Here is a 26,749-nt window from a genome sequence, read left to right on the forward strand (position 1 = left end):
TGAAGGACTTTAGATCCACGTCCCTCTGAAAAAGCAAGGAAAGTCAAGCATGTACAGTATTCCTAACAGAATCACAAAATCTTCACACTGTTGCCACAGTGGTTGTAACTAATGAGTGACCTGTACCTTCTAGGCTGACCAGGTGAGGAGCTGACAGACCCTGGTCCTGTGAGGCCCTTGGGATGTCCAGATAGATGTGAGTGAGCATCTCAAGGTGGTCAGAAATGCAAGAGAGAAGGCAAATAAACTAAACTACATAACATGTATGCACAAGAACAGGATTCCACACAATGGACACGAGTAGCACAGCCCTGCCAATAAATGTCACAATCCAAATATCTCGATGGCTGCTGCTATTTTCTGAGATTACAGGTTGTGAAGGAATGATTTCTAAGAGCAATAAAAAGAAACAAAATATAAGACAAGGACAAACACTCAATGCTGCCGCATGTCGAGGATAGAGAGAATAAAAGAATAAGGGATAAAAGAAGCAGTAGCTAATTAAGGAGTGATGTACTTCATGTCTCTCCTTCTACTAATTACAGCCACACTGGCAACTAACTTGCTCCTCTTCCTCTGCCAAGAGCAGGAATGCTGACAAAATGTGCTTACGCAGTGATGGGTCCCCAGTGCTTTCCCTGCAGACTGGCATCATCTGTCCTTTGAGAAGGCACCCCCTCATCACTTACAGTAGAGACACGCTGTGCTGTTCTGAGGGGAATGAGACATCACTTTGCACTCTGGCCCGTTCAGTCACTAGTGTTCTCATCAGTGCACCAAATGATACCAACAGGGGTGGACTGAGGAAGGAAATGACTTGTTTCATCCCTAGCTTTCATCCTGTGCAGCACAGCTTACCTGCTCGTATGACACAAGAACACAGCCTGCTGATGGTTGTAGCAAGTCTACCTCCTGCTGGGCAGAGTTCCCTTCTGTCTGAAGTACAAGAGCAGAGCATATTGCAACTGTGAAAATGTCACCAAATTACAGCAAGGTGAGAATTTACAAGGGGAAAAGAAAAAAAAAAAAAAAAAAAAAAAAAGGAAGAAAAAGAAAAAACGCCTGCTAGCCAGCAAGCATTTTTAAAGCATGTTAACAAATCCAGCTTATCTCACGTGCCAGTTCTCCCCCGCCCCATTCCCACTCCCACTGAATAGACACTAATTGAAAATTATGTTTTCAATGTGAAGCCTTTTTCTAATTTGGTCTTGTTTAGAAGCATTTAAGGATCCTATGGTTTTGTTGTATTTCTGAAGTGGTTTGCATGAAGTCCCCGGGGAAGCCAACAAAGGGCACTGTCAACACTTTCTGGCAGACATCAAGGGTTTCAGCTCAGCATAGAATATTCATGTGCTCTAAGGACAGATTTCTGGGGCAGAGGCTATAGGCGCAGAGCTCCAATACAAAGCATCTAGCACAATGTGCATACAGGGGAAATGGCTTCAGACTAAAAGAGGGGAGATTCAGATTGGATATAAGGACGTTTTTTACATCAAGGTGGTGAGGCACTGGAACACATTGCCCAGAGAGCTGGTGGATGCCCCATCCCTGGAGATGTTCAAGGTCATGCTGGACAGAATTCTAAGCAACCTGATCTAGCTGCAAGTGTCTCTGTTCATTGCAGGGGAGATGGACTGGATGGGCTTTAAAGGTCCATTCAAATTTAAGCTATTCCATGTTTCTGTGAAAATGCCACAAAGTCTGTCCCTCTTCAGGGTTTGTTTACAGTCTTTGAGCAACCCTAAATTCCCTGGTATTCAAAGAAAAACTCTGTATGCTGAGTATATTAAATATTATTTTTTTTTAATGAAGAAGGTAGAATTACCAGAGCATTATCATTAGGTATGCTCACAAGGATGCTCCATAGTCTTTAAGTCATGTATACACATTGCATCGCATATACAAAAATCTTTTCATGCATTTATACACACTCCTGCAGAGCATGACAAATGAATATACAATCTATAAAACAATTCGTGTTTACCCAACAAAATATGAAATTACACACTCCAACATGTATTACATATATGTCTAAATATTTGGCATGTGCATACCAGACATTTTTTATATGGGCATATATGGGCATGAATATCTTCCCTGGTCAGACAAGGCACAGGAGCAGCATGCACCTTTCAACACACACTTGCAGGATCTGCTTATCATCATCCCTCCCAATAAATTTCCAATTGGTTACAACTATATGCATTAATAAAATCTATGTGGTTTACTGCATTTTCAAATCTGTACATATACAGTATATGCCTGTATATTCATAGACTTAGTATATGGTAATGAGGAAAGCACCAGGGAGTGCAGTGAAGACTTCAGAAAACAATTTATTAAACAGAAAGCCCTGTTCCTATTTTTGAGTTTTCAGATTAGTGTAGGAACTGGTCTACATCCCAAAGTTTTGCTGGCACAGCTAAGTTAAGAAGATAACAAACGAGCGAGTTAATTGACATCCCCATGACAACAAAAGTCTTAGAGCTATGCCAGAAGAAATCTCCTTGACAGTCTAATTTCTCTAGTTCGTGAAATGGGAGAAGGGAAAATAACATTTTCCTCTATTTTTTTAGGGTAATTTGAGATACAAATTACCATCAAACTTTTTCCAATGTAACAAAGACCTGAATCTACTTAGGATGATTTTTCTCATTAAAATGGCTCAGAGTGTTAGAGGGATGTTATTTAACTCAAACCTAGTCAAGATCTGAATTTCTGCTCCAATCTGGCTGCTCTCAGACCCTTTTTAAACCACAGTGCAGGGACAGAACCTGCTGCAGGCTGTAGTTTCTGTACCCACACTCACACAGCCTGCTGCCGTATTTCATCCAGGTGGCTGGGACCTTTCATAATGTGTTAAGTGCAATTTTGAATGGCTACTCCGATTATTTCAGATATTCAACCCTATATACTGGAATTTTCCTTAAGTACCTCTGAAAAATATTTCCAAAACCTGTTAAGAACAAACCCCAAATCCTCCTGATTCTTTTCTCTCTGTTGTCACCATCTATCTCCTCCCACACAGCCTGCACCATTTTCACAGTCTCATCAGCCAGCACAGATGAAAGCAGCGTTCCGTGCCATTCCAAATGCCACTGCGAACACACAGCAGCTGTGGAGATGTTCTTGCAGCTTGCTGCCATGTGACCTTAGCTCTGTAACCTGCCACCATGCTGTGGATCAGCCCTCAGGGTTCTGGACATGGTTACAAAAGCTTCCCCACCAGCTTAGGAGCACTGGAAAGTGTAGGGGTCAGGCATCCAGGGTAGAAATGCTCCTTTTTAATGTAATAATTCAAGAGGCAAGTGGTAGGGAAGGTACTGGGACAACAGTCAGTATCTGTTGGGTGTCTGAATAAAGACAGGTCAAATGTTTGGATGTCTGTGCAGAGTTTGGCTCAAAGTCACCGCCACCTACTTAAGCATCAGAGTTCTTGAAGGTAAGCATGCCATCCATGTTTGTCTAGGCTCAGTTTGGTGCAGACAGATGGGATGCTCTGCTGGAGGTGGGCAGTGACATGAGAAAGGTGGTGCCAGCAGATGTTACAAGGCATGCCACTGCTCACAGCTTGCTGGGGGCTTTGTACACACATGGTTTGGAGTCTGAGAGGAAAAATGTGGAATGCTTTTGCTCCTGCTCAAGGTGTCAGAACCTGTTAGTAGAAATGGGTACCAATGCATTGGGCTGTGATATCTGGATGAGCACAACAGCAGGCTTAGTAGTGAGAATGCAGATGGTCTAAAATCCTTTATATTCAACAAAACCGGTGATCACCGCAACAGACATAAATGTTCGTATTCTCTGTGTAATTCCCTAGACCCTTTATGTATGATTTAATCTTTTACTTAAAAGCATGCACACTAGAAATGAGTTGTTTAATCATTTGTAGCTGCAGGATAACATTAGAAAGCATTTTAGTGTCAAAAGGGGAAATGTAGCTGCCTCTCAATAACTGGGAAGACCATAGAGGACTACCCATTGGAGGCAGAAGCATTCAGTTTTGCCCAGTACTTGTAAGAACAAGGTGAAAATGCATTCTGAGCACTCTAAGGCAGCCATGCATAATTCGTTCTCCAAAGTGACAGCTGCCTGGGACACGTACGCAAGGATTCCTTCTGTTCCGACTTTGTTCTTTTGTTTCATTAAACATGTGGTTGCATTGCTTTCTTTATGCTTTGTTTGTCATTCCATTGATACTGCTGTGAAATTTCATGAACTTAACAGAGTATCAAGAGACAGTGCTTCTTGGATGGTAGCACAAATGTTTTATGTAGTTTCACAAAATATTTCACAAGATACCTGATGAGTATTTTGTATGGTCTGATTTGTGTGATTCCAGGGTTGTATCTTATTCAAGCTGTAGAAACACTTAATCAGAATGGCAGGGAATAATTCATGAAATATTGCTCGAATATTCATATGAAACTGCATGAGATGTTTCATGACTAGCCATGAACATGCATGCAGCCTGCAGGCCAGCAGTATGGACACGCAAACACCTGGAGGCAGAAGTAGGCATCTGCCTGAATTATCTTCCCTAACCAGCACTGTATACACGTGGATCTTCATAGTACAGGTAGAATAAACCTAGAATAAACCAATCATGCACCTCCCTTTCATAGATGTCCTGAGAGTTGTACAATCTGTAGCTGCTTTCTCCATTTTTAAGTTGTCTTGCCAAACATTACACTTCACAGTCACATTTTTCTGTGCTTTGAGATGTCTGCTCTCTATTATTACTCTATGAATGGTCCAGACAAACAAGAAAATGCAATTGGCTTTGGCAAGTGTTGAGTTTTCAATCTTTACATAGCCTTCCCTATGTGGAAAGGCACACAGCTTTGTGGGCTCCAAATAATGGTATAGATTAGTGATGGTTAACATGCAGGGCATGAATGCATCATGCCAGGCCTGTAGTAGCTTCTTAGCACAGAAGAAAGCAAAGATTACTACCTGGCTCGCAAATCCTTAGAAGGATGTTCTGCAATTGCTATTCACCACTCTTAGATAATTGGTAAGACTGATACCATCGGGCTGCTATCTCACCTACAAAGTCATCAAGCTGGAAAAATAGGAAAAATAAGCACTTTATTTCACTTATCTTGCTCTCCTGCTGAATTTGGTGATGTCACCTGGAACAACGTATTGTAACACTTTTTCAGACAGCAATGCAGCATGGTTCTCAATGCTGCATAGAAATCGTTTAATAAAGACTCAGTACTGTTCTGGCTGTGGGAGCAGACAGCCCAGGAAATAACTCCTCATGCCGGCTGGGATGGCTGAGCTGCCGCCGGTGAGCCCTTCCCGACGGGAGCGGAGGCTGAGACAACCGGCTCCATCCGTGGTGGCTGAGTGCCGCCTGCTGCACAGCCTGGGAAACGGCAGGAGGGATGTTAGAAGAATTAGAATTCAGGACTCATTGCTCGTCTGGCATAAATGGAACGGGATGATCTCTAAGGTCCCCTCCAATCTAAGCCATTCTATGATTCAGTGACTTGACTGCAGTCGCTTTATTTTCCACTGGGAATCCGTCCTACAGAAGCTTTTCAGCCCTGGCTCCTGGAGGATCCACAGAACTGAACCACAGTTCCTGTGAGAATCTTTTATGCTCATCCACACATGGTCATAGTACAAGTCTGTTAGATGCAGCTTCATCTGGTCTGCTCTCCACCAGCAGGCAGGGCAGATGTAGGACATGATCAGTAATCTTTTATCCTGAAGAAATAAACAAATTCCAACGATTCCACAAGTAAATTGTTCTTCCTATGGAAAACTGAATACAACTGGAAAACATACTGAAAATTGTGCAGAGGGCTGCAGTGACGACAGTGTATGGAGTTTAGTGGGCAGCGTACAGGAATGGAAGTCAAACACGCAGTGGAAACAGTTCATTATCAAATAGCTCTGTAACTCACCGTAGGGCAATTGCCACTTGAACTGGTGTGAGGGGATTGAGGAGAAAGAAGAGATGAAAATCCTGACTGATCACACCATTTGAATCCAGGAGGCGTGCACTGCACGGCCTGTTAGAAGCTGTGTTGCCACTCATGGATATGCATTTCAGGCTTTTGAGTTTCTAAAGATGCACTTCCAGTAACACCTCCATTTTAACAGACCAACAGTTACCTGATTAACTCTGGAAAATAATTTCAGTGTCCGCTAGTCTTGTACCAACTTCAGCCCTTCATTTTCTTTCCATATTAACACTAAACACTCACATTAACTTGAAGTACCATTATGAATACATTTATGCGTGAGTAAGGTGAACACTAGAGACTGGAAGATAGATATGGTTGTAAGGAGGGAATTCAGGCACTCAGGGACATGGCAGTGGCACAGAGGGACACAGTTAGTGGGCATGATGGGGGTGGGCTGACTGTTGGACCAGATGGCCTCAGAGGTCTTTTCCAACCTCCACGAGACCACGCTAATGATGTGAAACAACAGGAAAGTAGATGAGGGGGGGAAAAGGAGAGGAATAAAAAGAAGTGATAGCGGAAGGAGGAGGATGCACATATAAGTGTGAAAAGGTGAAATGCAGAGCACAAAGAGCAGAGTGCACTGATGGATAGCAGCAGAATCACACAGAATCACAGAATCACAGAATCACAGAATGACCCAGGTTGGAAGGGACCTCAAGGATCATGTAGTTCCAACCCCCCTGCCTGGCAGGGCCACCAAACATACACCTTTACTAGATCAGGTTGCCCAGGGCCCCGTCCAACCTGGTCTTGAACACCTCCAAGGACGGGGCATCCACAACCTCCCTGGGCAGCCTGTTCCAGGGCCTAACCACTCTCCTAGTGAAGAACTTCCCCTTAACATCCAACCTAAATCTTCCCTCTTTTAACTTAAAACCATTTCCCCTAGTCCTGCTATTGTCAGCCCTTTCGAAGAGTTTACTCCCCTCCTGGGAGTAAGTTCCCTTCAGGTACTGAAAGGCTGCAATGAGGTCACCCCGCAACCTTCTCTTCTCCAGGCTGAACAAACCCAGCTCCCTCAGCCTGTCCTCATAGGGGAGGTGCTCCAGCATCCCACTTCATTTCCTCGAACCGCCCAACGCCGGCGGGTTTCTCACGGCGGCACAGCCGGTCCGCCGGCACCACACGGCCCAGCAGGGGGCGCCAAGCGGGCATCGCTCCCGCCGAGCCTCGACCGCTCTGGGACTTCCGCCTCGTTGGTGCTGACGGCGGCGGCCTGCGCGGAGCGGCGGCGGCCTGAGCGGCGACGGTGGCGTCAGCGGCGGCCTCGGTTGCAGCGGCGGCTCTGCCCCTTCCCCGCCGCGCCATGCCCACCGTGGAGGAGCTTTACCGCAACTACGGCATCCTGGCGGACGCCACGGAGACGGCGGGCCAGGTGCGGAGCGGCTGCGGCCTGCAAGGCCTCGCCAGGCCTGGGGCTCGAGTAGTGCGACGGGGAGCTGCGGTCCGGGTGGGCCGCTGGGATGGGGGGTGGCTCCTCACTGGCTGCCTGCGGCCGGTGCTGCCCTCGGGGCGGGTTTCCAGCCCTCGGGGCAGGTTGTGGATCGACCTTTAGGGCTGCGATCCCGCGCGGGTTTGCGGGTGTTGACGGGCCTGGATCAGCTCTGGCGGTGGTTGCTCTTCGCTTAGATGTGGCCTCCCGGTTATTTAGGAGGCAGTATCTGGGAGCGGGCTGCTTGTCGTTTTGCCTTGTTTTGCCTGCCAGGTTCAGGCCATACGGGGGGGTGGGGGGTGTTATAACACGCCTAACTAGAGAATTAGCTTTGTATACACGCACCTAGCAGTTGGTTTTAAGTATGTACTACGACACATGGTTATTTGGGCAGTTCTTTAAGGTTTTACAGTTCGTTTATTTTTAAAGTTAGTTTAAACTCGAGTCTGTTTACTTTGCTTGTGTAACTCTGCCCCTGTGAATCAAAGTTGCAGGCGGGCCAACAAAAATATGAGCTCAGAGGTAATGGAAATATGGGAGCTATGAGGAGAGAAAATAAGTAGGTGCCTTAAGTGTGCTGCTTTACAAGTGCATAGTCGTTCATTGTTTTGACAATTGTGGGTAGCCCTTGTAAGACAGGGATTCCTACATGAGGTAGAACAGACTCCAGAATGGCGCCAGGTGCTGCCTGTAGCAGGGATCAGTACCCAGAGATGGGCCGGAATCTCTCAGGGTAAGAATAGGGTGAGTGAAGAACAATGAATCCTGGTGCATTTTCTGCTTACAGGCTTCCAGAGCTTCTCTGTGATTAGTGTATTGTGCTGCACTGATCTTCAGTAGTCTTCTCTGATGCTTTTTTTAACTGCTTGTATTTCTGGCCTACGAATGTTCTGTGACAAAATGTTCCATTGCTTCATTAACCTTTGTGAAGAAATTACCTTCTTTAAACTTCTCATTTCCTAATCATAATGTCTCTTATTTCTGGGTTCTGAGAAGCCATGAGTAATTGTTCCTTATTCATCAATTTTACCCCTATCTATTATCCCTTAATATCGCTACGTATGTGACATCTCACATGCTTTGACTATAAAAAAGTCTTAGTCACGACATCTCAAAAAGGAAACTTTGAACATGAGGAAAAGAGCAAGAAACTGCTAGAAATAGAACATTAAATGGAGTTTTAAAGCACCGTAAGTATTCAGCTTCTGAAAGTGTTTCAGTTGTGAAACAGACTGATCAGATGAGTCTACATCACAAGTAGAAAGAAGACAAGAACGTCAAAAGAAAAAACCAACTATCAAGAAGTAGTTTAAAGCAAAGAAGACAACACGCTTTTCCATAACACTTTGTTAAACTTGGCATGAGATGTTATGAAGTATTCATCAGTTCACGAGCTGATTAAGAGAAATCAATGGCTGGGTGGTCAGTTTTTAGTTGTTCAGAAGCTCAGACACTTTTGTGTTACCGATTGGGAAGAAATGTGCACAAGTGCAGGATTATTCTTTCTGCAGGTAGCTGCGCTTTCTTGGGCACTGATTGCTGCTAGATAGGTGGTGAGACAAACTTCTACCTCAACTGTGTGTTAGGAGTAGTTAGCATGCAGTAATAGAAATTCCTGGAACACAGGCTACTCTATTTCAGTTGCTGTATGGATGCTTTTTAAGTATATGTGAAGTGTAAGCAGCTTGTTTCACAAAACATCATTATTTGTGTACGGTGTGTGACTTTGTAATTATAACAATATATATTTGACTGTTAGTTTGTGCTTTCTTGTTCCTGCACATGCTGCACTGCTTGTTGTGCTGCACAACTGTAGGGCTGGTCAGATGGGGATGTGGGTCAGCTGAAAAACTATTCTTATTTGATTTTCCTTTCAAATCAGTGTCTCATTCCAGGTCAGAATCTGGCATCGCAGATGGGTGTCACATGGAATAAGGAGTGTTTAAGCAGTCCTGAATATTAAAATACAGCTTGCTATAAGGGGAGCTAAAGCAGCATACTGTTTTGTAAATTAGTAACTCTACTTGCTGCAGGTGAACTTGTTTATGGAGTAGGGGTGATGATAAATGCGACTCTGAGAAACTCAGAGCAGATAAAGAAAAGTGTCCAGTACTGTTGATGTTGCTCTTCAAAGTGGAATGTACTGCCTAAATATTGCTCTCACAACCATGAAGGTATCAGTGATAGAAGATGCTGATTAGCATCCTAGTGATAGTAACGCTTATTTCTAGCAGAAGGTGTCACTGCCTATGGCAGGGGGTAGAGCTGGGCCATCTTTAAGGTCTCTCCCAACCAGAACCATTCTGTGAACAGCTAACCACAACAAAGGCTTGAATTTATTGTGAAGGTTCAGTCCTGCAGGCACATCAGAAATGATTCTGGTTGGAAGAACTGGACGGAGACTTTTCCACACTATTGCTGAAGTGGGTTTTTTTCTTCAGTATTTCAACTGTAGGTTAATTAATTTATTTATCACATCCAATCTATTGCTTACAGATTTTTCAAAACTCTCACACATCAATTCAGCTGTTGAAATAGATGCAAAAGATACTTCAGAGCAATAAATTATAGCAATCACTCACGATTTGTTACAGTTGTACAGTTGTTGGGAGAGGTAACCTCTGCGTAAAAGAGCTGACAAAAGGCAAAAATAATGCTTAAATTCAGTGAAGAAGGTGGTAATGTAAGTCCCTTAGTCTGCATTAATCTAATCACAAGTGGTGTGTAAGAGCTGTTAGCCTCAGGGCGAGGAGTTTGAATGATAAGCCCTGCAAGGTGTACTGGAGCCAGAAGAACAGTACAGTCAGTGGGGACAGATTTTGTTGGATTACTGAGGTTATATTGCTCTAAGACAGAAATGCACTTTCTTTTTGTATAAGACTTGTATAATGCAGTTTGTTTTAAAAGGCACAATAGAAGAAGAAAGAGAAAATCATTTCTTAAGAACACACCAAGATTATTTCTATTTGTGTTTTTTTCTTCTTCCAGCACAAGGATGCCTACCAGGTGATCTTGGATGGTGTGAAAGGAGGTGCCAAGGAGAAAAGACTTGCAGCCCAGTTTATTCCAAAATTCTTCAAGCATTTTCCTGAATTAGCTGACTCAGCTATCAATGCCCAGTTGGACCTCTGTGAGGATGAAGACGTTTCTGTAAGAATAGGGACCAAAAACTTCCATCCGGTTACTACGATGATTTATATTTTGTTCATTTTTTCCTTTCTTTTTTTTTCTTTCTTAGCCTGTGCCTTTCAGAAGGGGAGGGTTGGTCTCTGGAAGCCTTAAACACTTAGTCATATTCCTGCAATAGAAAAATCTATTGTGTGATGGTATGAGAAGATAAATCATTTTTCCTTTGTCTTCTCACTCCCATCATTGATCAACAGAACAGCTCTGTAGAAAGAAGCTTAGATTATGGTATCTTTGAATATCTATTGCATTTCTACTTTCAAAGCACTTTGTGGTAATGGATTTCAATAAATCTTGCTGGAAGGCAAGAAAATTTCCTTTGCACCTGAGAACCATAAGGTTGTGATTCTGACTTTATGCAGAAATCTTGAGGTGCTTTGTGCTGCTTCTTGTTTTGAAATAAGCTGAAACACCCCTGGTGGCTGGATCTTAAAAGATGCGAGCAGATGATTGAAGGGGTTTTGGCAGCGCTGGGAAAAAACATTATTTCTTTGCCATATGCACACCTGTAACAGTATCCTTTTCATTAGCAGATAAGGCTCCATAGTAACTCAGATTCCAGCCCTTTGTTGTGTTTGTTACTTAAGCTGTTGTTCAGATTTATAATTCTGTGAGTGTAGTTGCTGGTCAAGTTGGCTTTTCTCCAGTTCTGCTTAAATCTGAGAAAAATATTTTTTTCTTCCTCCAAAGTACATCTTAATATATTGTTTTGTAGCAAAGAGCATGGTTGGGCTGTCACTGAAGCCTGACAGTTGAACATCACTCTGAGAATATGATGCTCATGTTAAGAGGATAAGGGATAAGTGGTCATTTTCTCAAACTTGGCCGATTTTTCCTCCAAACTTGATATAGGACTTGACATGTCCAAGTTCTTTTGTACTGTTCAATCCTTCTTTTTGTGGTACTATTCCAGAATTTTCCATTAATTTTTCTTTTCCTGGTGCAAATTCCACAGATTCGGCGCCAGGCAATTAAGGAGCTGCCTCAGTTTGCCACCGGAGATAATCTTCCCCGAGTAGCAGACATACTGACCCAGCTTCTGCAGTCAGGTAGGAGATGCTCACCTGGTGACGAATGCAGTTTGTTCTGTAAAATGTTTTCTGTTGATTATTTTGCTGCAGAGCAGCCTGTCCCAGTGGCACTCACCACTTTTTGCTCCTTTTCCCCTCTTTTATGTACTCTCCTGTTATGCTGCTGCTTCTGTGAATTATTCTGTGAATTTTTGATGAATTATTATTGTCTCAAGCCTTTTTCATTCAAATTCTTCAAAAGCATGATGCAAAGGTAATACTACAGTTACAGAATGTACTAAATTGTCTTCTGAACAACAAGAGCTATTGGATTCCTAATCCGAAAACCTTAGCAAAAAGATGGAATGTGGGTTTTGTTGTTTTTTTGTTGTTGTTGTTTTTTAACAAAAGACCTAATTTGGAATTTAATATACAGTGTTTTTTATAATTCAGTAGGTTTATAGAGTGCTAAATATTAGATGTTGAAAACTGTATTAAAAATGTGTGCTTGAGTCTCTGCAGTATTGCCTCTCAGAAGGGAAATATTTTTAAGGGACGTGTACATTTCTTCATTTGGTTTAGGGAAAATTGTTTCTTCCCTCAAGGAACTCTGTAGATTAAAAGGAAGTATTGCTTTCTTTTGCCTGAATTTAATAGAGGTGAGCTTATTCAGCTGCTCTTTACAATCATCATGACTTAAAACTTCCTTTCAAGTTTTCAACCATATCACATTTGTATTGTTGAAGTTTTGGAGGGCAAGAGGATGAGGATGAGATGGAAAATAGCCTTTTTCTTTTGGCTGCAGCTTTCGTAACTGCGGCTTTCTGTTTCCACAGTCTAATAGCAGTTAAAATACAAGTTACATTATTTATAATGCAGATGATAGAATCCTTTTTGTTTGACATCAGAAATCTTTCTGCAATCATGCTTGCTTTTCCAGCATATGAATATGTGTCCTTTTCTCTCTTCAGATGATTCTGCAGAGTTCAATTTGGTGAACAATGCTTTGCTCAGTATATTTAAGATGGATGCTAAAGGTAAAGGACACGTTTTTCTGTAAACGTGTATTTTTTAATACTTTCTACTATCTAATGCATTAACAGCTGGGCTGAATTTGTGCCATTTTAATACAGTGCAAAGGTTAGAGATGTATTCATTACTTTGTTTTGCTAACAGTACTGAAATTCGTAGTAGTTATGAATTTGAGTTATACAGACCAGTAAAAGAATGGTGTTTCTTATGTCGAACTATGAAAACTGCTTTTAAATGTTTTATGGGTTCTTGAAGGAAAACACTATCTTCTGTATGGATGGCTCAGCTGTTAAGTTTCGAAATAATTGGTGTTTCCTGATTCATTCTCCTTGCAGGGACTTTGGGAGGCTTATTCAGTCAAATTCTTCAGGGGGAAGATATTGTGAGAGAAAGAGCCATCAAATTCCTCTCTACAAAACTGAAAACCCTACCTGAAGAGGTGCTGACTAAGGAGGTTGAAGAGTTCATATTAGCTGAATCAAAGAAGGTTAGTATCTTATGCTACAAGTTTAGATATTAAATTATCACTGGCAATGTTTTGGAGGTCTGTTATCTAAAACCAGTCACAGTAAAGGCATAGTAAAGAGCCTGGCTTGTAGTCTTGATCACATGCTCTTAAGAATTGGCGTAATGCTTTTAGGTACCACCTCAGTCCATTCCTTTATAGTGGAAAGGGTTGTTTCCTTAATCTCTTCTCTTAGAATATGTGTTCCAGACACTGGTGGTCTAAGTGGCTTCACTTCTGGAGCTTATCAGCAGTTTCCTCGTGGTGAAGGTCTCCCTGCTAGGAGCAGTATTCCAGAATCCTCCATCCCCTTGCTTTCTTTAGCATGCTGGTTATTCTTTTGGCAAAACCCAGGAAGCTGTTGATCACTCAAAGAATGCTCTAACTCATGGAGCTTCCTGTCCTCTGGATCTGTAGTATATTTGCAGCAGAGCAGTTCCTCAGGCAGTTGGTTCCCAGAATATGTGAATGCAGGGCAGGGAGTTTTTCCCAGGTGCAGGACTTGGTATTTGTCCTTGTTAAATTTCATGAAATTCCAATGCACCGCCTGAGCTGAGAAAATAAAAATGTATTAAGACAATGGATACGAAGTAGATAAGTTATTTAACTTTTATTCTGCCTGAAACATATGGTTCTTTTAGGTAGCAAATTTGTCATAAGATTAGTGTTCAAAAAAAAAAGAAAGTTACTCGCGAGCAGGTTGATGGCAGTTTTTAACTTGGAGATGTGTACAATTATATCGTGTGTTTTTATGTGTTCCTTTAAACGTGCTTCTAAATAAATAGAGGATGATTTAAATGATTGTTGCACACTTTACCTTTTGATATCAAGTAGTTTTGGCCTGGAGGTTTGCAAATTACTTGAATGGAAATGTGTTTTCTGATGTTTTATTAAGGTACTGGAAGATGTGACAGGTGAAGAATTTGTTCTGTTCATGAAGATATTGTCTGGATTAAAAAGCTTACAGACAGTAAGTGGGAGGCAACAACTAGTGGAGCTGGTAGCCGAACAAGCTGACCTGGAACAAACATTCAATCCATCAGATCCAGACTGTGTGGACAGACTTCTGCAGTGTACTCGACAGGCAGTGCCACTCTTCTCAGTATGTATATATTTCTTTTACATGAGAAATAATGTGGAAAGTTGATAGCTGTAGCTCATCTTCAGTATTTTGAGTGATTATATTAGAACAAAAACATACCAAACTTCTCTGCCTTTCTTGTGTTAGAATGTTGGAAGGCTCCCTTTAAGCCCATGAATACAGAGAGCTTTTGTGTATTCTCTGCTTTTCAACTTTTTCTTTCAAATTTAAGATGTTGTAGTTAATTATGACAAGATTCTCACACTAGATTTGTATATGTGTTATATTAATTCAGGTCTAATGCCAGGCAACTGCAGCATACATTTTCCTTTTACCATGTTATGAGCAATCATTTTAGCCCTTGTTGCAGAATGCCTCGAAGTTTAAGCTGTCTTGAAAGGATCTTTGCATTGTAGAGTTAAATATAAGTTTAATAAAGCCTTAAGACTTATCTGCGTGGTAGACATTTACAAGGTTGGCAGAGTGATGGGGGGAAATATTTATTTCACTCAAAAGAGTCACCTGAAGCCTGTATTGTTTTCTGCAGAAGAACGTTCATTCCACAAAATTTGTTACTTACTTCTGTGAGCATGTACTTCCAAACCTCAGCGCTTTGACTACTCCAGTGGAGGGTCTTGATATCCAGTTAGAGGTAAGACAAGTTACAGTGTCTGAAATCCTGAGAAATATACATCTGTACTGTTGGAAACTGTATTTATACTGTATTTATATACTGTTGTTGCTGTATTGAGGTACAACTGAGCTTATCATTTGTCCCAGTTTTTGAGACAAGGCTAGAATATAAGTAGATCAGCAAAATCATCTTTATATTGCTGTTGGTTTTTTTAAGCATGTAGCATTTACTGAAATTAGTGTTGCATGGCTTGTGTTAATTTAGTCTCCTAAGGGAATGGGTTAATGTCTGTAATTTTGCTTACATTAATCAGTGCTGCACTTTCAGCTAAATCGTTATGAATCTCCACGTAACGGTGAGCTATGTATGAGAGAACAAGGTTTTTGTTTACAGAAAAGTGTTAGTGTTGCTTGCTGGGATTGGACAGTAATACCAGTGTTTCTGTTTGGGGATGTGAACAGACTAGGCATAATTCCCTATTACGTTCTTTCCTGAGACCAGGAGTTTGAGGTCATTTAAGATCCATAAGAGCTGACCTCTAATGCACCAACAGTACAGATATAATGGTTTCATTTGGTCTGAAAGTTAAGTTTCCTTTCTTCTCTGTTAACACATAAAAAATTGCTATCCTTATGTGTAGGTCTTGAAACTTCTTGCTGAAATGAGTTCATTTTGTGGAGATATGGAAAAGCTGGAATCAAATTTGAAGAAGCTATTTGATAAATTGCTGGTAAGACTAATTCAATTTTTTACTGATGTAAAACACTAAAATAAACACTTTTCATCAGAAACAAGTTCTGTTAATCCATTAATCTGTTGATCCTTTTCAAAAATGGCTGTATCACTGATAATGTTGTCCATAATACAATGACAAACAACATTTACTATTTAGAGCCCTTCTGAAAATAAAGGTATGTTGGTCTCGATCCAGTATACTTGCAGTAAAAGAAAAAGAAAATACATAGCAATGAGAGACTCATGTTGAATCTCATTAAATGCTGTATCCGCACTGGAAATGTTAAACAAATTCTGTGCTGTTTCAGAAACATTGATGTTGTTTGTCATTGCTTCCTGTAGCAGCAGTGCTACCGTACTATCTCCTAAAACTCAGAGGTGTCAGGGAAGTATGAGTGTAGGCTAACTACTTGCACCAGGACTTGTGGAGCAGCTCCACACATTAGTGTGGGGATGGGAAGTTATTCTTAAATTGTCAGCAAAAATAAAGCCTCCAGTTCAAACACCGCAGGTGAACTGTCAATCCATGTAAATGTGCCTCATATATTTGTTTCTCCTTTCTGTTCATTAGGAGTATATGCCACTTCCTCCAGAGGAAGCAGAAAACGGAGAAAATGCTGGTGGTGAAGAGCCCAAGTTGCAGTTCAGTTACGTTGAGTGTCTCTTGTATAGCTTCCATCAGCTGGGTCGTAAACTTCCAGACTTCCTCACAGCCAAGCTGAATGCAGAGAAATTGAAAGACTTTAAAATCAGGTAATTGTTTTGGGGCAGGTCTTGGAATTCTCTTTAAAAGTGTTACTTTGGGGATTTTTCTTAGTGGAAAAATGTTTAGAGCTTCATTTTCTATGTGTTTTTATTTTATGGGACTATGTGAAATTAACCACTTGCTTCTCAACTTTCTAGGCTACAATATTTTGCTCGAGGTTTGCAGGTGTATATTCGACAGCTTCGTCTAGCACTCCAAGGTAAAACAGGAGAAGCCTTGAAAACAGAGGAGGTGAGTGTTGTGGAAATAGTGACTATAATTAAGCATACAGAAATAACTATTAGTGCATAATGATAGGCTACCACCTGTTGTAAGCGTGCAAATAGCTGAATATCTATAGCTGATATCTATTGCCACTTTCTCTTTAAACTTATTTATGTTACCTATGTTTTAGATGACTGGTAGAAGCTCAGCTTGTCCGCTAATCTTATTTCAGAAACATGGTTTTCTTTTATTTTACTTTTTGTATGTGAAATTATGGTTCGTTATTAAAATTCAGTTACCAAATACTAAACTTTATATTTCTGGGTCCTCTCAGATTTGAAATTAGGGAAAAGGCTGCAGGTCATATCATATAAACAAACTGAAAATGTTGCTTGGCATTGAGCACATTGCCTTCAGTTTGGTGTGAGTTCTGCAGATTGGCCAGTTTCAGAATGATTGAGAAGGCTTTGAATAATACTAAAGGTCTACTAAGGCTGCAGTTGTGATAATGGTTCAGTGTCTGATTGGGTTACTGTTTATCTTGCACGATTTCCTGAGCATTACTCCTGCGTTGTTTTAAAGTGGGTCCTAGTGATGTAACTGCAGTCTAACAACAGAATGCACTTGGAGGAAGGGGATGGGAAATACACTGGAACATTACAAGCAAATGGCTGTTGTAGCTGAAAGCCTAAAAAACAGTAACCTTGAAAGTATGTATGTGCCTTTCACTACTGCTACAGCAGTTCACTGAATAGCAAGTGGTATGATTTTAAGCTACTGGAATAGCAAGTATTCAGTGGTATTTTTATTTTTTTTTTAACAGAACAAGATCAAAGTGGTTGCTTTGAAAATCACCAATAACATTAATGTTTTAATCAAGGTGAGTCTTAACATTATGAGGAAATAAATTCACACAGTAGAGTAACTTGTGGAGGGGAAAAAAAAGGAATAATTTGAACCAAATTGTATTGTGTTAAGTTACTCTTTGTTAGTCAGTTGAGTGTGCTGCCTACTCTTACGCTTCTGAAGAGACATGGCTTTGCTGCTTCTGCTCCTTTGCTGCTGCTGGGGGAGGGTATGTTTTGAGGCCCTTCATAGTGGCAGCAGGAGTAGCTAACCTTGCTTTAAGGGAGTGTGGATTCTAGCTGAGCCTTCTTTCCTTCTCATTTTCCATTTCTATTGTGCTAAAGACAGGTAAGGAATAGTTCAAAGAGTTACAAAGAGATGTAAATGAAGGAAGAGGCAAAGCAAACCGCTATTTAGAGCTGTTTTCTTCAAACAGTCTGGGGGAGATGGGCTGAAGAAATATACTTCTATCCACAGACCTTGAAAACATTCTTATTTCTTTGAACTACGTTTTTAAAACTTCACCAACTTCACTAGCTGCCTTTCTTCATATCCTGTCCCACGCCTTTAATTCATGACCACAAACTAAATTTTGTCCATGCTATCAAGTAATTTTTTAACCTTCACAACTGGGATGTCAGATGTGCCTGCAGGAGCCATTTAGTTCCTTAAAAGGTAGAGGATTGTTTGTTTGGTTTTTTTTGTATAGGTAGAGAAACAAAGTGTATTTTTGCAGTATAAAGTGTTTTTCTAGTAATGCAAATCTCATTTGAATTTCCTACTAAAGGATATGGAACTAAGGCAGTTAGCTTCTGTTCCCTTCTCTGTCACAGACTTTAAAGGTTTGGGTTTTAAAACTCTTCAAAGACAAGTGCCTTTTTCTGGAGCCTCAGTAGGGAACTAAAACTTTGAGTGTAATGGATGTGGATATGACTGCAGAATGAACTGTCCAATTTTGTCTTTACAGGATCTCTTCCACATTCCTCCTTCTTATAAAAGTACAGTCACGCTGTCCTGGAAACCAGTACAGAAGGCAGATGCAAAGTAAGAGGTTTTACATTAACAGCAATAATGAAGTGTTGTTAACTTTTGCTGTTCATAAAACAAAGATTCCAAGCTGCGTGTTCATATAATGTATGCAGCACAAGTTAAAAATTTTCAAAACCAAAATTAAAACCCTGAAAATTAATCCTGAAAAGATTTAAGGCTGTGATATAATAATCTTGGTCTTGGTTTAGGGACGCGAAAGCCTGAATCAACCAGAATTATTAATCAGGACATCTTCAGTAGTTACTGCTAGTTGTTAGTCTTTAAAGCAGAATAGTTATTCCTGTACTTGTTGCCACAGGGGTAAAATGATCTATTTTTGTTTTCTTCTGGCAGTCAAAAAAGAACAAGTGAAGATACAACCTCAAGTTCACCTCCAAAGAAAGCTTCGGCAGGACCAAAAAGGGATGCCAGGCAGATATATAATCCTCCCAGCGGAAAATACAGTAGTAACCTGGGCAGCTTTTCTTATGGTGAGTTAGGCAGCTTGGAAAAACTTTGTCTGGTTACAGTTGTGCCTTTGTGGGTTGAGGGTAAAGGGCAAATTAAGCACATTCTCAGAATGTCACGCTGTACTGTCACTAATTTTTGTGTGTAACGACCTTTTTCTAACTGTTTGTCAGTTAGTGTTTGAGTACTGTCAGCCTATATAGACTGTAATGTGACTTGTCAGGTTAGTTTTAGTAGTGTTTAAATACATAAGCTTTTGTAAGGTAGCTGTTCCGAGTGTTTTATCTCAAAATTGAGGACATACCCTGGATTTCCAATTGGCGGATCAGTTTCTGCAAGTGACCCCCGCCTGTCTTATGACTTGACCTGTGTTCAGTTCTTCTTATAGTTATTGCTAATGCTGCAGACCTTTTCCAAAGCTTTTAGGCTTTGTCAGATGAACTGTGCATGTTCCCACTGTCTGAGTGAACCTGTCTTTCTGAAAGTCGTTTTTGTGGGTGGAATGGGAGAGCAGTTGCCGGCTGGATGAACAAGTGCCACAGTGGCAGCAACCTGTTCTCACCAGCTTACCCAGATGTCCATCGGGCCTACTTCTGCCAAGTAAATGGCAGACTTCAGCTGATGCAGCTCTGTGCTTTAATTCAGCGTCTGTAAACCTGTAATTCAGCGTTTGTGAAAACCCAGACTAACAAAGGAACTTAAGTATGTTAATAACTAAAGGATAGAAAAAGGCAGGCTGAAAAAGATGTGAATTTCCGTCATCTTATAAAATCAGTTAGTGCAAGTCAGGCAAATGTATGTCAAGATCACCATGGTGTTATTGGACTGAAGGATGTACTAGATGGCCAGATGAAGTTATTTACAGCCCAGTTTTCAGGGCTAACTCAGTCATAGTATGCAGAAAACTACGCTTAGTTTAAAGAGGCTGGCTCTCCTGACATCCTTTTACAATTAGCACTCCAGAGTACAACTCATCATACAACAAGCAGAGACTGAAGTCAGCCTTAATACTGAGTTATTGCTGTTTAGTTCTCATGGGTATACAGCATGAAACCTGTATGAAAAGCTTTTGATTTCTATTTCAGAGCAAAGAGGTGGTTTCCGGGGTGGACGAGGAAGAGGCTGGGGAGGACGTGGCAATCGTAGTCGAGGAAGAATCTACTGAGTAGACCGTTGTATCTTCCTTCCCTGGCCCCAGTGGGCTAAAGCGAAAGTACACTCAGCAAGAGATTGCTTGGAGTATTGTTTCCTTCAAGGACTGCCTTCTGCTCAGACTGACTTAAATGTTCTTTATACCTTTGTATGTATGATCTACTTTTCTAACGGACTACAACTTGTCCATAGTGAAACTACAACTGTATTTTTGGATGCTTACAGTCAGCAGTTTTGGTTTCTTATTTTTGAAGTGTCTTCACGATTTATTCAAAATTGGAAAAGAGCGTAGATGTTTTATCAAAACTTACATCTTGATTGTTTGCATATTAACCTAAAAATCAGCTACTGCATTACTGATACTATGTAATTGATTTTATGTATTAAGTAATGGATAGGAAAGGCATGACTACAGAGATACGTCAGATGAGCTTAGCACCTAAAGTAATCCTTTCCTCATCTGTAATCGCATTTTGCAATATGTGGAGAAGAGTACCATTGTTAGATTTGCTTTTATTTACTTACAATGAATTTGACTGAGAGACATGCTGGTTTTCTGAAGTTTGCAACTTGGTTGGAAATTTATTTTGCTTGTGGCATGAAGCAGAGTCCTTTCACTTAGAACTGTGGAGAATGTGGTGTTCTTTTGTTTTGTACATCTTACTCTTCTCCGTGCATTGTAATGCAAAAGTGGTGTTTTGCAAAAGGAATTTTAAATGTTTGATATGAATACGTGCATATACTTATGCCATGAAATTACAGGAAATGAACAGGAAAAACGAAACAATAAATCACTAGAAATATTCCAGGAATGGGTAAAGACTGATGCAGTGATTAAGCTTTGTAGACTGGAGCCGGACCATAGCAGTACCTGGCTCTTTACTGTGTTTTGCAAATATCTGGGTTAGTTGGCACTCGAAGGTTGTGTTCTTGTTTTGTCTTTTTACCAACAAAGTTGCATTTAAAAATATATAAATAAAATTGTATTTTGGCTAATGTTGAAAAATTCCAGCAGTGTAGTCGGATTCAAGTGGAAGAACAAATCCATGCTATTGGGTTTTTTTTTCATAGCAACTTGGAGTTCTTATTTACTGGTGTACACCCAGAAAATACAATGTAAGAGCACAATGCTTTTTATTCTCACCACTTGCAATTTTTACTTCTCAGGTCACTCAACATTATAAAGGGGTTAGCTGATAGGAAAGGAAAAAAAAAAAAAGAAAGAAAAAAAAAGAAGTTGGGGCAGGGAAGAGAATTTCTAAGAAGACTTTTGGGGCATGTTGATGTAAAATAGTTTAGGCTTTAGAAGAATGACGCTCTTTTATTATCGTCCCTTTTTTTTTCTGCGATCATTTGATATCCACATATGAATGCTCAAAAGTGATGTTTTGCCACCTAGTTCCATTTGTATTTGTTTGTGAATCTGACTCGGGTGTCTTCATTAACAGTTCGATATTTATCACTGCAATCAAAAGGGCAGAATACCAAAATTATGTCAAAGTTGGAGTTATTGACCAAATTGCGAGTCTATTTGTGCTCAACTCTGGAGCAGCAGGCTTAAACTTAGGACATTCCAGGACATGGGAGCTTGTACTTCTGAATATACACCAGCTGCTGAAATCAGATTCGTCACTAAAAGCGACAAACTTGGCAAAGAATTTTTCAAAGTACAAATTCCTGAGGTCAAAACGTCACTCTGAAAACAGTCACTGGATAGTAACAAGCTTTATTTAAAGGAAAGACAGAAGGCATTTTGCACCTGTGGCTGTCATTTGTTGTCTTGAGGGGATTTTAAAATATGATCTCCAAGCCTAAATGTTGCTTGCCTTTAGACTGATATTTAGGCACTAGCAGCTTATTTTCTCACTGAGTTTGGAGTGAGTTTTCGCGGGGCTCCTGTTTTCCAGAGATGACATGCAAAGTTCTTGTTGCCTCAGAAGCAGCCAGCTTTTCTCCCTCACTTTCGTATTTAATTTTAATGCAGTGAGTTCTTGTGGAGACACCTGTTTACCATCTTGATGACTTGTAAATGTTCCCTTACACTTTTGGAATAAATTCATTTTGTAATTTTGTTTGGCTCATTGTTTTACAGTTACTCTGCAGCATTTTATGGTGGCTTTAGTAGCAGGGTGCTGTGCTACGTTTTAGTTTAGTGACTTAGTCATGAGATTGTAATAGATGTATAGGGCCGTGTGTCATTAATGATTATTTATCAAGACTATTAGCTTCTTCAGTGTGAGTAATTCAACTTAAATGCAAACATTTGGACGGTCATTTAGCTATTATTCAACACAAGTTGCGTGCCTCACGGATCCTTTATGTTCTATTTGGGAATGTATCGTGAAAAGGAGACGTCACACTCACATAATATTCTAGATGTTGACAATGCAATAAAATATGTTGGTGTCTTGACAGCAACAGCGGCTTGGAGTAACAGCCTGATTTATTTAGAGAGGAGTGCAACGTGCCTCGTGGAAATCTGGGTGACTGTAAGTACCGCAGCTGTGGGACTGGAATCTCCGTCCTTAAGGGAACGCAAACCCGTGTGTTAGTCAACTGCTCCGTCAGCATTTATAAGCTTTTTGCTTCATTGTAGCTGCTGAGTGTGTGTGTGTGTGTTACAGGCAGGGCTGCTGTCCTGAAGGAGCACAACTGCTCGCAACTCGGCTGCAGTACAACAGACGAAAAGCTGAATTTGGAAATCCTGGTTGGGCGTGGGATACTGTGGCTGCAGCTGAGCCGGTGTTCTTCGTGGTGAACGTGAACGCCGTCAGCTGGGGTGGAAATGAGAAGCAATACCTAAGTTCATCAACTTAACGCGGAACGCAACACTCAGAGCAGCCGGGGGAAGCTGCGGCCCCGCCCCGTCCGGAGCCCACCTCCCAAAATGGCGGAGCGGGCGTTTCCGCTTCCGGGTGGTGGCAGGCTGGGATTGGGGAAGATGGCGGCGGCGGCGGCGGCGGCGGCGTCCGGGTGGGGCGGGCTGGGACGGGCTTGGGTGTTCTCAGGCTGGGCGCTAGGCTTGTGCTCGTTGTTGGCCTCGGGGACGAGGCCCGCCGCCGCCACCACGCACTGGGTGGTCACGGAGGACGGGAAGATCCAGCAGCAGGTGAGGCCGGGAGCGGGGGGCTGCCGGGAGCCGCGGCGGTGGGGGAGCTCCTGCCCGCGCCGCCCTTCATCGCAGCCTCAGCCCCTGCCGGGCTTCCCGCAGCGGGGCGAGCAGCGGGGGCTCTGGGGCCGGCAGTTGCCGTACTGCCCTTTGCCGCACGGCCGTTGCCGTCCTCCGAGCCCCGTTAGTTCTGGGAGCGGCTCTTTGGAAGCGATCGGTGCGGTCGGGATTCTGAATGAGTGTGCGATTTCGAACTCCGCCGCCCCGCCCCGCCTGCTTTCCGTTTCTTCTGGAAATAAAACGTTGAACTGGCTGCAGGGCTGCACTCTGGCCTCGTTCAGCTCTTGTGGGAGTTCAGAGCGTGGTTTGTTTCGGTGCTGGGCTGTATCACTCGTGCGCTGAGAATGTTTGGGTTTCACGTTGGAGTTGTGTCGTACGGGCTCTGCTCTCATTATCTGTTGTGGTGTCTGATGTGCCTTAGTTGTAAACATTGCTACCGCAGCTGTCCTTAACTGGAGTGGGAGACAAGCATTGCAGAAAGCTGTGCCTCCGTTATTTTTTATCAACTATAGAACAGTGTGGAGTAATGAGAGTCTGTTAGCATTGCTTTTCTTCTGAGAGGCTTTTGCTGGGCTCTCCTGTGCGTGTTTGTAGTCCTGAGGCAGGTGGAGCTGGCTGCCTGGAGGAGCCTTAGGCAGTGCCTTATGGACTGCCTGCATGGATCCCAGCACTCTAACCTCACTTAATCATAAGCTAATGAATGACAACACTCACAGTGTTATTTCTCCTCCTTTTCCTATTTTCTTCAGTGGGGAAATGATGAAAGTATGCGCTAATGGGCTGGAAGCATCCGTATGTGTGTATATTAATTGTATATTATCAACTCTGGGTGAAGTGTTGATTTTGATTATTGCATGAAAAGCAGCTGTGACTTGAAAAAAATCTAATTAGCTAAAATGATGGGAAAATCTAATTAGCTAAATCCAGCACTGCTTTTAAGAAGTGTCTTTTTATGATGTTGCGTAAATGATGGATGCATTTAGAAGCTTCCACTGTACCACTGCTGTGCTGTAAGCTATTTAATTACATTAGTCTTCTAACTAGTGGCGTTCCCGTGTTCCTTTTGTCAGCTACTTAAAAATTAAATTGATGTGATAAAATAATGTCTGTTGAACGTGTTAACTTTTTTTTTTTTTAACCTGTACCATCCAAATGAATTCACCCATTACCTGTAAGGAAGCACAAATAATGAATACAGCATACTTAGGGTATGAGAAGCTGCATTCCTCAGCAGCTGGGATGCAGTGCTTTTCCATGAAGTGGTGCTTATTTTACAGTGAGTTACTTATAATAGGATGTACTTCAGTATCTGTTAGCTATTTTCTCTCTCTGGCTCTTGAGAAAGTGGACATTAACTTTGTGTCTATTGGTATTGCCACCCTACAGAGTACCTCGGACCTCTGCTTTTTCCTTTTATTTGTGTGTTGGAACATAAGAAATGTGGACATTTTTCTAGAGTGAGCTTATATTTTGTGTGTGTGTGTATATACATATACACAGAAAAATACATATTTTGCTGCTGTGTATGCATGTGTATTGCTGCTAAATGTTGAACCACAGTAGATGACCTCTTCCATTCACTGGTAACGGGGTGATTTGTAACATTTATTATGGCTTCGTTGATGGAAGCATAGTATTCCAAAATAACTGAGTTCTTAAAACAAAGACATAAGTCCTTTTAACATAACATAAACTTAAAACTTCCCTTCAAAGTATTCTTTTGCTCAATCTTCTCTGCACCCTCTCATGAGGAAGCTGGAGGCATAGGAGCAGCATCTCCCTTTGATTGTCTCCTTGAGGCTGAGCCTGATTCTCATCCTTTCCACATGGCCTCTGTGTGTGAATTTTGTGGGGCTTGTTCAGATGTGTCAGTGTACAGTACCACGCCATGAAAGCTGGTGCACTCTCACAAGTGCTTCACTTTCCTTGCCCTGCTGGCTACAGTTTACAACCTAGCATGCAGCTGACCTTCTTTGCTGCACAAGCACGTGCTGCTGACTCATCATAAGTTTTTCCCCTAGCAGAACCCACATGTCCATTTCTGCAATGCCATTTCCATTTGGTCAGCCTTTCCTGCTGCAGGAGTTGTCCCACACCGGGTGCTGTGTTTGCTCTTGCCTTCTCTGATCTGCACCATGGCTTCTCCAGCTGTGTTGCTTGCTGCAGCCCTTCCCTCTGCTCTGCCACCTATGTTTGCAGAGGGCACTAAGCTTGCTGAGGTTTGGATGTCCCCGGTTTATGAAGACATTAAACAGTGCTGGCCCCAGGATCGATCCCTAAAGGACAGTGCTGATGACTGGCCACCACTGGACTTCGCACTGCTGAGCACAGCAGCCTCACACTGGAAGTGCCCAGTGCTGTCTGGTGACAAACAGTTGTGGCATTACTTAGTATTTATATTGTTAGCTTTAGTAGGAGTGTTAGCTTTCTCAGAGTCTGAAATGCATTGGATCGTTAACTTCTTGGGAACAGAGCGTTTAATCTTTGCTTGGACTACTTGTCTGAATGAAGCCCAAATAATTAAGGTTGAGTGTTAGTCAGATCCAGGCATTCATCCTGTGGGGTGGTTTACTAGCTGTGGAAATCCAGAGAAGCACCAGTGAAATGAGGTTCTCTGCAGCCTTGTTACCAAAGTGCACTGTGGCTTAGGAGTGGAAAGGCTGCAGATCCTGACCTGAGACAGTCTGAATCTGAGGGAATAATTTAAAAATATTATTACCTTAAAATCTCCATTAGTTGTTTTCTCATAGTGTAGCAAGTGTATAGGACTTTAATGTGAGACTGTGTTCAAGTGTGATTGATGTTCCTGTGGTATAAGATAGCTAACAGCACCCTGACTGCCGTTTCTTCTGGAACTCCTGGAGATATAACAGCCAGGCAGGTGGCAGAGCTATGACAAACCTAACAGCTGGCAGTGTATCAGCAAGATCCCATGTAATAAATGGGAGTGTTTGCTAAGTGGGCACTGCTGTTCCAGTTTCTGGTGATCATTTCTGTATGATAAAGCAAGTAAATTCTCAGCAGTGCATGTAACATTCTGTTGTCTCACTAAGCCATCAAGTGAAAGCCATCAAGTGAAAGCCATCAAGCTCTGTCTTTTGTTCTAGGAGCCGTTTTCAGGTCAAATACATCTTACTCAGTTCTTATTCTCTTTTTGGTCTGAGTCCTTCAGGTGTGTCTTCCCACAGAGCTGGGTACAGAGTAATTATATCAATTTATTGAGATGATATCTGCACAGTGTGCATGTTTATGAACCTTTTCATTTCACAACTTCCAGTATAAAGTTCAGACTAATACATATAACCTGTTCTACGTTGTGCTTGTCTGGTAGCAGGAAAGCTGGCTACCCTACTGAAGTACAGGTGTCCTTCCAGATAATGGAGAAACGTGGCACAAGGAGAATGAATTAAATACAATTCTGTAAGCAGTTCCAGCAGTCTATTGGTGCAGAATTGCTGCTGCCGTGTACCAAAGATGTGTCTGAGCTGAAGTGGGTCCTTGCAGATACCGGGTTTG

At 41.8% G+C, this 26,749-nt stretch overlaps 2 protein-coding genes across 3 annotated transcripts in view; both read left to right on the plus strand.

Annotated features, from left to right (window-relative positions):
• The first annotated feature begins 7,182 nt into the window (after window positions 1-7,182).
• API5 (apoptosis inhibitor 5) lies at window positions 7,183-22,135 on the plus strand. Its single transcript, XM_015864475.2, has 14 exons — window positions 7,183-7,359; window positions 10,405-10,566; window positions 11,558-11,651; window positions 12,584-12,649; window positions 12,980-13,131; window positions 14,045-14,251; window positions 14,778-14,882; window positions 15,505-15,594; window positions 16,171-16,352; window positions 16,503-16,596; window positions 17,393-17,449; window positions 18,383-18,459; window positions 18,799-18,935; window positions 19,998-22,135. Exons 1-14 carry the CDS (start codon window positions 7,291-7,293, stop codon window positions 20,075-20,077), a joined length of 1,572 nt encoding a protein of 523 aa, XP_015719961.1. The 5' UTR covers window positions 7,183-7,290; the 3' UTR covers window positions 20,078-22,135.
• An 801-nt stretch (window positions 22,136-22,936) lies between these two features.
• TTC17 (tetratricopeptide repeat domain 17) overlaps window positions 22,937-26,749 on the plus strand; it is a 45,520-nt gene continuing 41,707 nt past the window's right edge. For both annotated transcript variants that reach the window (XM_015864473.2, XM_085550233.1), the window contains exon 1: window positions 22,937-23,173. In XM_015864473.2, coding sequence (XP_015719959.2) covers window positions 22,952-23,173 — 222 coding nt within the window. In that variant the 5' untranslated portion in view covers window positions 22,937-22,951. The remainder of the gene's footprint in view (window positions 23,174-26,749) is intronic.

The sequence above is a fragment of the Coturnix japonica genome, chromosome 5 (assembly GCF_054131305.1).
Source record: "Coturnix japonica strain WE chromosome 5, WE-NBRP24, whole genome shotgun sequence".
Taxonomy (NCBI): domain Eukaryota; kingdom Metazoa; phylum Chordata; class Aves; order Galliformes; family Phasianidae; genus Coturnix; species Coturnix japonica.

Bases quoted from the DNA above. Each gene is read 5' to 3' on its own strand.
- API5 (XM_015864475.2), top strand. From the start codon at position 7,291: ATGCCCACCGTGGAGGAGCTTTACCGCAACTACGGCATCCTGGCGGAC. The intron at 10,567-11,557 runs GTAAGAATAGGG...CAAATTCCACAG, and splicing joins GTGAGGATGAAGACGTTTCT to ATTCGGCGCCAGGCAATTAA. The intron at 18,936-19,997 runs GTGAGTTAGGCA...TTTCTATTTCAG, and splicing joins CCTGGGCAGCTTTTCTTATG to AGCAAAGAGGTGGTTTCCGG.